Source organism: Vulpes lagopus, chromosome 22 (assembly GCF_018345385.1).
Source record: "Vulpes lagopus strain Blue_001 chromosome 22, ASM1834538v1, whole genome shotgun sequence".
NCBI lineage: Eukaryota > Metazoa > Chordata > Mammalia > Carnivora > Canidae > Vulpes > Vulpes lagopus.
In genome coordinates this window covers 11,854,247-11,867,335 of record NC_054845.1, presented here as the reverse complement: position 1 = coordinate 11,867,335, position 13,089 = coordinate 11,854,247, and the positions used below count along the sequence as shown (strand labels likewise).

The 13,089-nt window shown below is 34.9% G+C and overlaps 1 protein-coding gene across 17 annotated transcripts in view; it reads right to left on the bottom strand.

Annotated features, from left to right (window-relative positions):
* CARF (calcium responsive transcription factor) overlaps nucleotides 1-13,089 on the bottom strand; it is a 96,294-nt gene that overhangs the window by 48,371 nt on the left and 34,834 nt on the right. For 16 of the 17 annotated variants that reach the window (XR_005985015.1, XR_005985016.1, XR_005985012.1 and 13 more), the window contains 5 exons: nucleotides 12,615-12,804; nucleotides 7,773-7,893; nucleotides 5,031-5,174; nucleotides 2,386-2,619; nucleotides 622-784 (listed from right to left, as the gene is read on the bottom strand). Coding sequence is in view for 12 of the 17 variants with exons in the window: in XM_041737225.1 (XP_041593159.1) it covers nucleotides 622-784; nucleotides 2,386-2,619; nucleotides 5,031-5,174; nucleotides 7,773-7,893; nucleotides 12,615-12,804 (852 nt within the window). In the remaining 5 variants the exon portion in view is untranslated. The remainder of the gene's footprint in view (nucleotides 1-621; nucleotides 785-2,385; nucleotides 2,620-5,030; nucleotides 5,175-7,772; nucleotides 7,894-12,614; nucleotides 12,805-13,089) is intronic. The other variant, XM_041737232.1, reaches the window with a different exon arrangement.

Below are 13,089 nucleotides of genomic sequence, written 5' to 3'. Positions count from 1 at the left end.
CCTGAGCTAAAGGCAGATGCTTAACCAACTGAGCCACCCAAGTGGCCCTTCCCTTTTCTTAAGATTTATTTATTTATTTCAGTAAGAGAGAGAGAGAGAGAAAGTGAGCAAGCTCGGGGCCGAGGGAGGGGGCACAGGAAGAGGGAGAGAGAAACTAAAGTAGACTGCATACTGAGCAAGGAGCCTAAAACAGGACTCAATCTCATGACACTGAGATCAGACCTGAGCTGAAACCAAGAGTTGGATGCTTAACCGACTGCACCACCAAGGCACCCCCAAAACTACTATTTTTTCTTTCATCACAGTTATTTGTTTTTTTTTTTTTTTTTAAGATTTTATTTAATTCATGACAGACGGAGAGACAGAGAGAGAGAGAGGGGGCAGAGACACAAGGACAGGGAGAAGCAGGCTCCATGCAGGGAGCTTGACGTGGGACTTGATCCTGGGTCTCCAGGATCCGGCCCTGGGCTGTAGGTGGTGCTAAACCACTGAGCCACCTGGGCTGTCCTCATCACAGTTATTTGTATGGCCTAATAACAACCACTCCACTATTAGGCCAAATAGTAAGAGACATTGAGAAAGATTCTATAATAAAATGAAGAATTGAAATTGTAATCATACCGTTGCTGGAATAATCTCTGAGTTATACTCATTATCTCCATTTCTCAAGGATTTCTGTACCTCATGGATGTGATTTTTAATATCATTAACAGTTGGAAAAAAGGATAAATTATGTCTTTCAGGTACCTCATCAGGTTTAAATAGTTCTCTTTCTACAAATTTTCTGTAGAGAGCATAAAATAGAATTAAAACATAAATAATCTAGTAATATATTTCAGATCAAATGAGAAAATGGTTCTTTTTTAGCATAAACTTCTTAAACCATGGTTTACAGCATTATAATTTATATTTTTCCACTTCTAATTTTTTCTGTACACCAAATCAAAGAAATCATGCAGACTAAAGCAACATAATACTCTCATTGGTTAAATATCTCTGTCTAGAGTAAGCTTTGACAATTTTAAGAATTTTTAAAGGAATCATTATTTTCATTTTAAGCATAGTATGTTTTGAATGCTAGTGTACCGAACACTTCTTACCACGGATCTCCTTTAACACTTACCATTATCCTGTGCGGTAAGCGCAATTATCATTCCCACTTTACAAAGAGGGGGAACTAAGGGCTGCTGAAGTTAAATAACTTGCCAAAGTTAACATCTAGCAGTAAGTAAGAGAGCTTGGGCCTACACCCAGGTTATGTGCATAAACATCTTGTTACACTTCAGCCAAAGGCATCACTTACTATATGAAATATGATCTGCTTGAATTTTATAAGTAGACAAAAGAGAATACAGAAACAGGAATCAGCATTGACACATCAATATATAAAAATACATAAAAATTATTATAAAGTCCAAAATTTATATGGTTTATGCATTATATTCCATAGATCATATGTCAGAGTTGTATTATACCTCTGTTCTTAAGGTTCAAGTTTAGTAGATAATGTATGGCTTTACCAAATTTTGGCTCTCTAACAATGCCCCAATGAAAATGAATATAAAATGTCTAAGAAAGCTGCTAAATGGGAAAATCATATATTAATTAAGATATAATCTTAGGAAATACTCATTGTGTTGTTCAGATCAGACTACAGGATGACCATTAGGAATAAGGCCAATTAAGTACCCGAAATCATGGTACTTAAAAAAGCACAGGCTGTAGAATTAGATCTAGATTTCAGTCCTACCTCTACCTCTTCAACCAGTTATTTAACCACTCATACCACCCATTTTCTCATGTCCAGGATGGAGACAAATATACCAACTTTATAGAGTCACAATAAATGAGATCATGCATATAAAGGGCATATAATACCTGGCACATATATACTAAGTGCCACATAATAATAATTGTTATTGTAACCTGAGTATCAATAACATTGGACCAGAGTGCTACCGTAAACTTCTATCATACAAAGAACTATCCATTTTCTTTTGTTGCAACACAATTTAATTACATTTTGAATAGCTTAAATAAGTATCTTGGCCTAGGTTTTAAAATCTTTAGTTCTATGAAGGTTTTTTTCTGTAAAGGCATTTATTATACAATTCAATTGGTATATAATTCAGAAATAGTTCAATTTGCTCAATCTGAATATGGAATCTTTAAAATGAGTAAGTTGAGTCATTACTCATGGCTTGCCAAGTATCTGCTAGAAAACCGGTCAATTCATAAATAAAATTATTTTAATAAATTAATAAATTATATTTCTTATCTTCTCTGATAGCATACATCCTGGAAAATGTCTGTGATGGTAAATATATTATTTAAACTAACAAACAAAAATGAAAAATGTACAAGAACAATTTGTTTTTACTATACCTTAGCTGTTTCCTTACTGCATATACTTGTTCTATTCCCTGTGACACTAATTCTTGAATCTTATGTGCTACTTGAGGATGCAGACGTGACGGTAATGCACAATTCTCATCCCTAATTGTAGTTTCCTCTTCTTCAAGAGAAGACATAGGAAAAGGGGAAGGTGGCAAAGGGAGGCAGGAAGTCTCTAATTCATGATACTGATGAGCTTGCTTTGTTGGTAACTGTACATACCACCTGACAAGAAGAAATATTTTGAATTATGTTACTAGACAAAGACAAGAATCATAGTTACTTATGTTAAAACTCATCAAGAAGGGGTGCCAGGGTGGCTCTGTTGGTTAAGCAACTGCCTTCAGCTCAGGCCATGATCCCAGAGTCTGGGATTGAGCCCTACATTCAGCTCTCTGCTCAGCGGGGAGACTGCTTCTCCCACTGCCTGCTGCACCCCCTACTTGTGCTCTCCCTCTGTCAAATAAATAAATAAAACCCTTTTTAAAAAACACATAAAAAAAAAAGAATCTTTTAAGAAAATTATATTATGTCATATTAAGTAAATAGAATAAACATTTTAAAACAATAAATGTAAATAAAATTTAAAATATCCTCTGCTTGATGCTTTACTTGACAAATTTTATTTGTTTTAGAGAGAGAGAGAGTGCAACACACGAAAGAGAGCACAAGTGTGCAAGCTGGGGGAGGGGCAGAGGGGGAAGGGGAGAGGGGGAGGGGAGAAAGAGTGTAGGAGAGGGAGAGAATCTCAAGCGGACTCCTTGGTGAGCATGGAGCCTGATTTGGGCTCATCTCATCACCCTGAGCCAAAACCAAGAGCTGGACAGCCAAGAAACTAAGCCACCCAGACTCCCTTCTAAGTTGGCTATACCCAATTCAATCAAAATCTTTATAAATCTTTACATACTTTCACTATAGCCCTATAGTTAAAGAGTGTACAGCAATTAGGTATACATGAAAATGGTATTTTAAATTTCAAAATGTTAAGTAAATTTAATAAGACTTCCAAAGTCACCATATTTTAAACTGTGCATTTTCTATGATTTTTATCCCCAAATTATAAATTCTGTGTTCCACCTATAATCCTTCCAAAAAAAAAGGTGACTATAATTTGGAGTCTACCAAGACTGAGATGTGCAGGAGAATCTTCTCTGATAGGAGCTCAATACACTATCTCTATTGCGCCACAGCCCATCTCTTTTGCCACAGCCCCTCTATTGTACACAGCTCCCATTGCCCCAATAAATAAGAGAATCAACTAGAACACGAGTACATATCTTTCAAATAGCACTGAAAAAACACAGATGCTAGGAAAATGAAATAATCTGGTAGCATATTGTTTTAATTGATACTTTTGTACAAAGTGCTTGCAATGACCAATACTATACATGTAACAGAGGCTATTTAAAAATTATATGCAATGTTCTCCAAACTGAATGATTTCATTATTGGCTACTCATTTTTCACATTTCCAGAAGTTTAGGTATTTATTTATTTATTTTTGTAAAGATTTATTTATTTTAGAAAGGGAGGGGAGAACGCATAAGCAGGAGATGGGTGAGGGAGAGAGAGTAGACTCCCACTGAGCACGGAGCCAGAGCTGGGCTCCATCACACAACCTCATGGTCATGACCTGAGCTGAAACCAAGAGGTGGAGAACCAATCAAGTGAGTTACCCAGGTGCCAATACGCAAAGAAAATTTTAGGGAGGGAATCCATGGGTGGCTCAGTAGTTTAGTGTCTGCCGTTGGCTCAGGGTGTGATCCTGGGGTCCCGAGATCGGGTCCCACATTGGGCTCCCAGCATGGAACCTGCTTCTCCCTCTGCTGTGTCTCTGCCTCTCTCTCTCTCTCCCTGTCTATCATGAATAAATAAATAAAACTCAAAAAAAAAAAAGAAAATTTTTTTTACCAAAACTATATTCCATGTACTTATTAATCCCATTATAAGTTCTTCACCTGAACTAACATAAAGAAAAGTAAGAAAGCAAGCTAGTATTTCTTCTTATGTAAGATCTGAAGCACAACAAGTATAAAATAGAATTTTATGTAGAGCTTAGAATTCTGGCTACTATAAGTAATCGAAGATGGGTTAAAAAGAATATACAGGTGACTGTAAGTTCAGCTCCTAAGAAGTATCAGAAACAAAGTACGAAATATATAATGATATGTGTTGCTAAATATGCATTTGTCATTTTGGGGAAAATCTTCCATATGGTATACATAATTCTTAAATAGGCATTATCCAAACGTTTGGCTGATAAACACAACGGTTTATACAGTGGCAAATTTTAATACCTAGGGAACCACTAGGGAGACAATTCCCTTATAAAAAACATTCTTTTAAAAAAATATTTTATTTATTTATTCATAAAAGACACAGGTAGAGAGGCAGAGACACAGGCAGAGTGAGAAGCAGGCTCCATGCAGGGAGCCCAACGTGGGACTCAATACTGGGACTCCAGGATCACGTCCTGGGCCGAAGGCAGCGCTAAACTGCTGAGCCACCCAGGCTGCCCATAAAAAACATTCTTAATAAAGTAATTAGAAAACAATTATAATTTCTCTTACAGAAAACATTCTTGTAAATGGAGCTAATTAATTTGTAAAAATAAAATAACTATATAAATGTCATACCTAAGAACACCACCAGCATCTACCAAGTTCTTCTTTAGCATGTTAAAAGCTTTTTCCTGCTCCATTCGGATTATTTTCTTGTCAATTTTGGGGTCTGTAGGAACTCCATATTCAGGAAACTTCTGTACTTTTTTAATATAAATCCTGTTTATAAGAAGAAATTCTTTCATATATAATGTCAAGAAAATCAAACTTACCGAGAAGTTTAAGCATTAAAGTTTAGAGAAAAATTAATTAAACTACAAAGTATTCAGAGGATTATGTAGAAAAAAGAAGCCATATTCTCCGTGCATATTAGCAAATTAACAATAATTACATCAGTAAAAATATCTGGATATTTATGTGTATTAACTTTTTTATAGATTTATTTATTTATTCATGAGAGATACATAGAGAGAGGCAGAGACACAGGCAGAGGGAGAAGCAGGCTTCATGCAGGGAGCCCAATAAGGGACTCAATCCCAGGACTCCAGGATCACGCCCTGGGCGAAAGGCAAATGCTCAACTGCTGAGCCACCCAGGCATCCCGTATATTAACTTTTGTTTCTGGATTTGCCTCTTCTCAACTCTTCTGGAAGCCATAAAAAACTCATGCTTGTGGGTTACAGGAGGGTGCTGGCAGGAGGGAGAGAGGCAGGAGTCGGGGCAGCTAGAGGATGAAGGAGTATGTGCTGCACTGTCAGTTCTCCATGTGGTAGCCAATGTTTCTTCCACTTCCTCAGAATGTGAAGCATTATTTATTTACTTGATAATGGAACTCTGGTAGTTTCAGGAAGGGAAGATCCACCAAAACATTCTCAGCCAGTGATGATAAGGCAGAAGAAACACAGCGGTCAGATGATGAGAACATGGCTATCCTTATGGCACCAGAATTTCCCAAACTCACCTCTAAAGGTCAAGAAACTATCAGTTCCCTGGAGGTAGGCAGTGTATTTCCTAAGCTTAACTGGAGTGCCCCAAGGGATACATACTGGATAGCAATGAATAGTTCTCTGAAATGTAAAACCCAAAGCAATGACAAATCTATAGTCCTCGTCTATCTAAAACTTATTGTGTTGATATCATACATTGCTAGTATGAATATTATTGGTAAAATCTCTCTGTAGAGCAACTGTCTTTATAATACCTGTCAATATTTTATTTATTTTATTTTATTTTTTTATTTTATTTTTTTAATTTTTATTTATTTATGATAGTCACACAGAGAGAGAGAGAGAGGCAGAGACACAGGCAGAGGGAGAAGCAGGCTCCATGCACCGGAAGCCCGACGTGGGATTCGATCCCGGGTCTCCAGGATCGCGCCCTGGGCCAAAGGCAGGTGCCAAACCGCTGCGCCACCCAGGGATCCCACCTGTCAATATTTTAAAAATATAACCTTTGCCCTAGCAATTACAACAAACTTATTCTAATGATATACTTGTACAAGTATACAAATAGGTACAATGTTATTAACTGCAACTTTTTTTTTTAAAAGATGTTATTTATTTATTCAGGAGACACAAAGAGAGAAAGAGGCAGAGACACAGGCAGAGGGAGAAGCAGGCTCCATGCAGGGAGCCTGATGCAAGACTCCATCCTGGGAGTCCAGGATCACGCTCTGGGCTGAAGGCAGGCACTAAACTGCTGAGACACCCAGAAATCCCTTAACTGCAACTTTGTATATAATAATAAAGAATATTTTTCAGAGTCTACATATCTATCAGAGGAATAATTTAGTAAATGACAATTCATCCACAAATGTAATATTTTATGGCTATCAAAAAGGAACCACGAAAGTAATATAAAGTTATTGTCAATTATATACATATATATTTTTAAAGATTTTATTTATTTCTAAAATAAAAACAAAGAAGGAATCAGTCCTTTTATGTACAGATATGGAGGCAGTTTTTAGGTACACTGGGAATGGAAAAAAAAAAGCAAAGCATAGAGTGGTATATGTCATTACATTCATTCTAGTATGAAGCAAAATAGTTGTGCAGTAAATAACCATAATAGGTATTCAGAATAGAAATAAAGCAATGCGAATTCACAGCAAGAAAGAAGGTATACTACTACCTAACTTTAAGGAGAGAAAATATTAGTTTTACTGAGATTTCAACATTTATGAGTATAAAGGAGGATATATGTATGCATATATACACAGAATATCTTTGGAGAGATCTTTAAGAAGCTGGTAAGAGATGTTGCCTTAAAAAGGGACATAGCGGGGATCCCTGGGTGGCTCAGAGGTTTAGCTCCTGCCTTTGGCCCAGGACGTGATCCTGGAGTCCCAGAATCGAGTACCACATCAGGCTCCAGGCATGGAGCCTGCCTCTCCCTCTGCCTGTGTCTCTGCCCCTCTCTCTCTATCATGAATAAATAAATAAAATCTAAAAAAAAAAGGGAGACATAGGGAGTGGGAGTAAAAGGAAACTTAGATTTCACATATGCTTATTGGCACGGTTTAAGCTTTTTTTTTTTTTTTTTTTTAATTTTATTTATTTATGATAGGCACACAGTGAGAGAGAGAGAGAGAGAGAGGCAGAGACATAGGCAGAGGGAGAAGCAGGCTCCATGCACCGGGAGCCTGACGTGGGATTCGATCCCGGGTCTCCAGGATCGCGCCCCGGGCCAAAGGCAGGTGCTAAACCGCTGCGCCACCCAGGGATCCCTGGCACGGTTTAAGCTTAATAAAAATGTGTATATTAGTTAATAGAAAATAAATACATAGTAAAAAGGAAATAAAAAAATAAAGCTTACCGGGCTGGACAAGTGGCTTTGTAGAGCTGACAAGACCTGCTCTCTTGTTCACTGATTTTTTTTAACTGGAAACCTTTTCTCCTTGGCCCATACTGACACTCCATTACCACGGCTCTACTCCCTGTGGGCCAAAACCAACTATTGATATTAATTTAAGTATCCATCTGTTCTGGACACTATAATAAAAATAACTTGGTGGTGGCAATATTAAAATTTACACTTTCATTTACACAACTTTAAGGAAAGAAAACATCAGTAAGTCTTACTAATATAAACACACAAATTTAAAAGTTTATTTTTACTAAATGTAAAAATGTAACCAAAAGTTACATTTACCAAATGTACATTATGGGAAAGAAATCTGAAAATACCACATTTACTGAATGTTAACTGATATTTACATACATGTTTTTTAATTATAAAATTTTTATCACTCTTTTATATAGAAATTACAAAAGCTACATTTATTAGTAAATATTGTCATGTGAAGTTTTATTTCCTTTTATAATTATTTATTTCCTTATTTCTATTTGTATTGTTAGAATACGGTAGTCCCCCCTTATCCGCGGGGGATACATTCCAAGACCCACAGTGAATGCCTGAAACAATGGATAGTACTTAACCCTATATAAACTATGTTTTTTCCTACACCTATATACCTATGATGAAGTTTAATAAATTAGGCACAGTAAGAGATTCACTACGATAACTAATAAAATAGAACAATTCTAATAATATACTGTCATAAAAGTTACATGAATGAGGTCTCTCTTTCTCTCAAAATATCTTATTGTACTGTACTCACCCTTCTTCTTCTTGTGATGATATGAGATGATAAAATGCTTATGTGATGAGATGAAGTGAGGTGAATGACGAAGGCATTGTGACGTAGTATTAGGCTACTACTGACCCTCTGACAATATGTCAGGAGGAAGATCATCTGCTTCCAGACTGTGGTTGAGAACAGGCAACTGAAACCTTGGAAAGTGAAACTGCGGATAAGGGGGGACTAAAATAATTTAACAACCAGCCTCTAAGATGGCCCCCAATGATCCCTACCCCCTAGTACTCATGTCCTTGTGTAATTCCCTCCCCCTGAGCATGGGATAGGCTTATTAACTTACTTCTAATGAATATGGCAGAAGTGACAAGATGTTATTTTTGATATAAGGTTATAAAAAGACTGTGACATCCATCTTGGGCACTCTCTTGCTCTTGCTTGAATTGCTTTCTCTGGGCGAACTCAGCTGTCTACCGTGAGGCAGCTCTGTAGAGAGGCCCATGTGGCAAGAAATAAGCCACATGAGTGAGCTAGGAAGCAGATCCTCCCCCAGTCAAGTGGTGAAATGACTTTAGCTCAAGCCAACACCTTAACTGCAGTCTTCTGACAGAACCTGAGGCAGAACCACATTGCTAAGCCACTCTTAACTCCTGACTCAGAAACCACGAGATAAATGTTTGTTGTTTTCAGTCATCAAGTTTTGGGTAATTTGTTACATAGCAATAGACTATAAATAAGTAAATGTGAAAACTATATAGGTAATGGCTTTTTAAAAAAAGATTTTATTTATTAATTCATGAGACACAGAGAGAGAGAAAGGCAGAAACACAGGCAGAGGGAGAAGCAGGCTCCATGCAGGAAGCCCAACGTGGGATTCGATCCCGGGACTCCAGGATCATGCCCTGGGCCAAAGGCAGAAGCTCAACCACTAAGCCACCCAGGTGTCCCTATAAGTTATGGCTGTAAGTAAAAATATCCTATTCTAGGTCAAGTACAGAAACTTTTCAAATATAAAATAAGAAACAATCAGAAATAAAAGTGCTGATAAAGCCAACATTAAAATTTTAAATTAAAAAATTTTAAATATAAATTTTAAATACTTAAATTTAAAAGACACTAGAAGGTAAAGAAGTTGAAAAACAGTATTTTATAATACATATAACAAAGAATTAATATACAGAATATAGAGCTACAAATAATTTTTTAAAAATAAAGAACCAAACAAAAGCTTGGTAAAGATTATGAATAGGCAATTCAGAATGAAAAAAAAAAGATATTACATGAACAATAAAAAGATGTTGAACTTTACTAGTAAATATGGAAATGCAAATTTAACCAATAAAATACTATCTCACAGTCTTCAGATTGGCAAAAATAAAAAATTTAACAATATTCTTAAATAACTGAATCCACCAATCAATCTTAACATCAGAAAAAGGTGTTGCACATAGGTAGCAATAACAAGTACATAGCACACCTATGAAGTATTCTTGCAAAATACTAATGGAGATTAAATATTTATTTAATCAAGCCTCCAGATCTAGCAGTTCACAGGAAATATAGGAGATTTTTTAAAAAACATGTTAACTACAATACAGAGATGAAATCAGCTAAACTCAGAATATGGCAAGCTCTACAGGATAAACTACCTAGAGGAAAAGAGGAGAAATAATTTTAGATGAAAAGATATTTAAGAGATAAATTAACCAAATGTAATCTGTGAACCCTGGATGTGAATTTGAACAAACCTCTGGAAATAGCATTATTTGATAAGTAAAAAAATGTGAACGTTGGACATTTTATGACATTAAGAAATTACCATTAATTCATTTAAAGTATGTGATTTATATATATATATATATACATATATATATATATAAAAGAGTTCTTATCTTTTAGAGATATATACTTTAATATATAAAATATATTTTAGTAATTATAGATGAAGCAATAGGATATCTGGAATTTGCTATAAAATTATCTTGGAGATGGGGAATGGAGAAGTTGGTAGGGAAATGAGATAAGATTGACCATATGCTAATAGCTGTTGAAGCTGGATGATGGATAGATGGGGAGTCATGGGATTTCATATCTTATTGCCTTTACTTTGAGACATATATATATGTATTATTTTTATATATTGCCTTTAACTTTAAGATATATATATGTATTATTTTTATATATTGCCTTTAACTTGAGACATATATATATATATATATATATATGAAAATTTCCAGAATATAAAGATTTCTAAAGTCTGACAGTGCAACTCTAAGGTAAATGAAGAAAGGGAAATTTTCACACATTGCTGAAGCAAGTGAAAATTGGTACAAGTTGTCAATTCCTCAAGTATAATTCTGAAATTTAAAAAGTTCAGAAAACAAAATTTTGGGGAACCCATCAGACTACAAAACTTGACCTGAACTTTATGGGGCTATTTATAGTCTTTTATTTATTCCTCTTAGTATTACTATCCAAAAAGTATTACTGTATTTGATTATGTGATATGGTCTACAGAATATTTGCTGGAAGTATTCTGTAATATTATGGTATAACATTCCAAAAATTCTGAAATACATGTGGCCCAAAATCTTTAGAGATTTTGGACCTGTACAATCACTTCAGAGAACAATTTGAGATAATCTTGTAAAGACGAAATGGGCATACTTTGCAACTCAGCAATTCCACTTAAATGCATACACCATTAACTTATTTACAACTTTTCAATAGAAAATATATATTGTTAAGGTTTGACTACAGAATTCCTTATAATGTTGAAAATTAGAAACACCCTATGATCATTAGTAGAAAAATAGTGGTTTGGTCATATGCTGGAATATTATGTACTGGTTAAATTAAGATCTATAAAAGTATCAATGTGGATAGATTTCAAGAAATCAAGGTGAGTGAAAATTACATAACAATGTCTATAGTTTACTATTTGTGAATATTTCAAAATATTCAAAACAGTAAAATACATTATTAAAAATAAAATATGTGTGTTAAAGTATAAAAATATAGACTGGAAAGATACACACCACATTTATGTAGTGGCTGCCTGTGGATGGTTAACATGGGAATTAGAACTAGGGAAGGGGAAAATGCTGCATTTCTTTTATAGGATACTAATGAAACCTAGGAAGAAGAGGTTATATTTATTTCATCTTCCTTCACATATTTTTTTATATCCTCAGAGGGCCAGGATGAGACTGCAACTCTTCCAGCTGAATCAGCATTCCCATAGTCCTAAAATAAATCACTTATCTTTACGTTCTTTCGTGTGTAACTAGCCCTACGGTGAAATTCTGGAAATTGTTTGAAACTCTGCTGCTTTAGGGGAGCCTTGCTGGCTTAGTCAGTGGAGCATGCAACTCTTGACCTGGGTGTTGTGAGTTTGAGCCCCACGTTGGATATCGAGATTAGTTAATAAAATCTTAAAAAAACTTCACAAACTCTATCACTTTAATACACACTAGCCCAATATTTCAGAATAGTATATGTAGGACATCTGATGCTGGAGAATCCTAATATTGGAAATCTATATAACACAACCCCAGATTGCTTACAAATTCTATACAGTAACTCCAGAGTCATAAACTATAAGCTATAGAAAATGAACATAAATTTGTCCCACAAAAATAAATAAATAAATAAATAAATAAATAAATAAATAAATAAATAAATAAATTTGTCCCACAAGATGAATCAAGAGACAAGAGACCATCTGGACTCAATAAAAAAAAAAAAAACCTAACAGATATACATATTTAGATTAATAACATTGGCTCCATTAATATTTTACTTTCTATTTATCTGCATAATATCTAAGTATTATTTATTCTAATACACTAAAATACAATTTCACAACAAAATAATTGGTCATATTTACTTCAATTTTCTTTTTAGTTTAATGTGCATTTTCATCAATTAACATTCAGTTATCATCCACAAAAATGAAAATTTGGTGCAAAATTTTTAGGAAAACAACATTTTCACAAAGGATCATGGCTGTGCTGAACCTTTTATAATAATTTTTTTAAAATAATTCTTTTAAAAAGTACCTGCATTGACAAATGGAATTCCATCATATGGGACATACTGAGATTTCCACATCAAGCGTGTAGCTGGCTTTGCTGGGCTTGGAGATTGGCGGGTCCCCCAAACACTCTGTGTTTGCTGCTTATGAAATGTTAGGACACTTTCTAATTCAGTCTCACTTACACAATAGCCACGGTATGAATCTCCAATTTTCTGAATGAAGTAGAAATTAAATAACAAAATTATTAGCAAATATGTTTCATTGTACAAAAAAATTAAATGAAGTGGTTATCCAAGATAAAAGCTCATCAGTTTTCAAAAGAGAATGTCATTCTCCCTACTATCAATGACTTATTACAATCAGTATATCTGATCCACTTTCAGCCAGCATTATCAAATAGATATTCTCTAAATATTTGTTAGAGAACATAATGTCAAACTCATGGCCACATCATCAGTATCAAAATTTTGCTTGAAAAATAATATTTAGGGAAAATG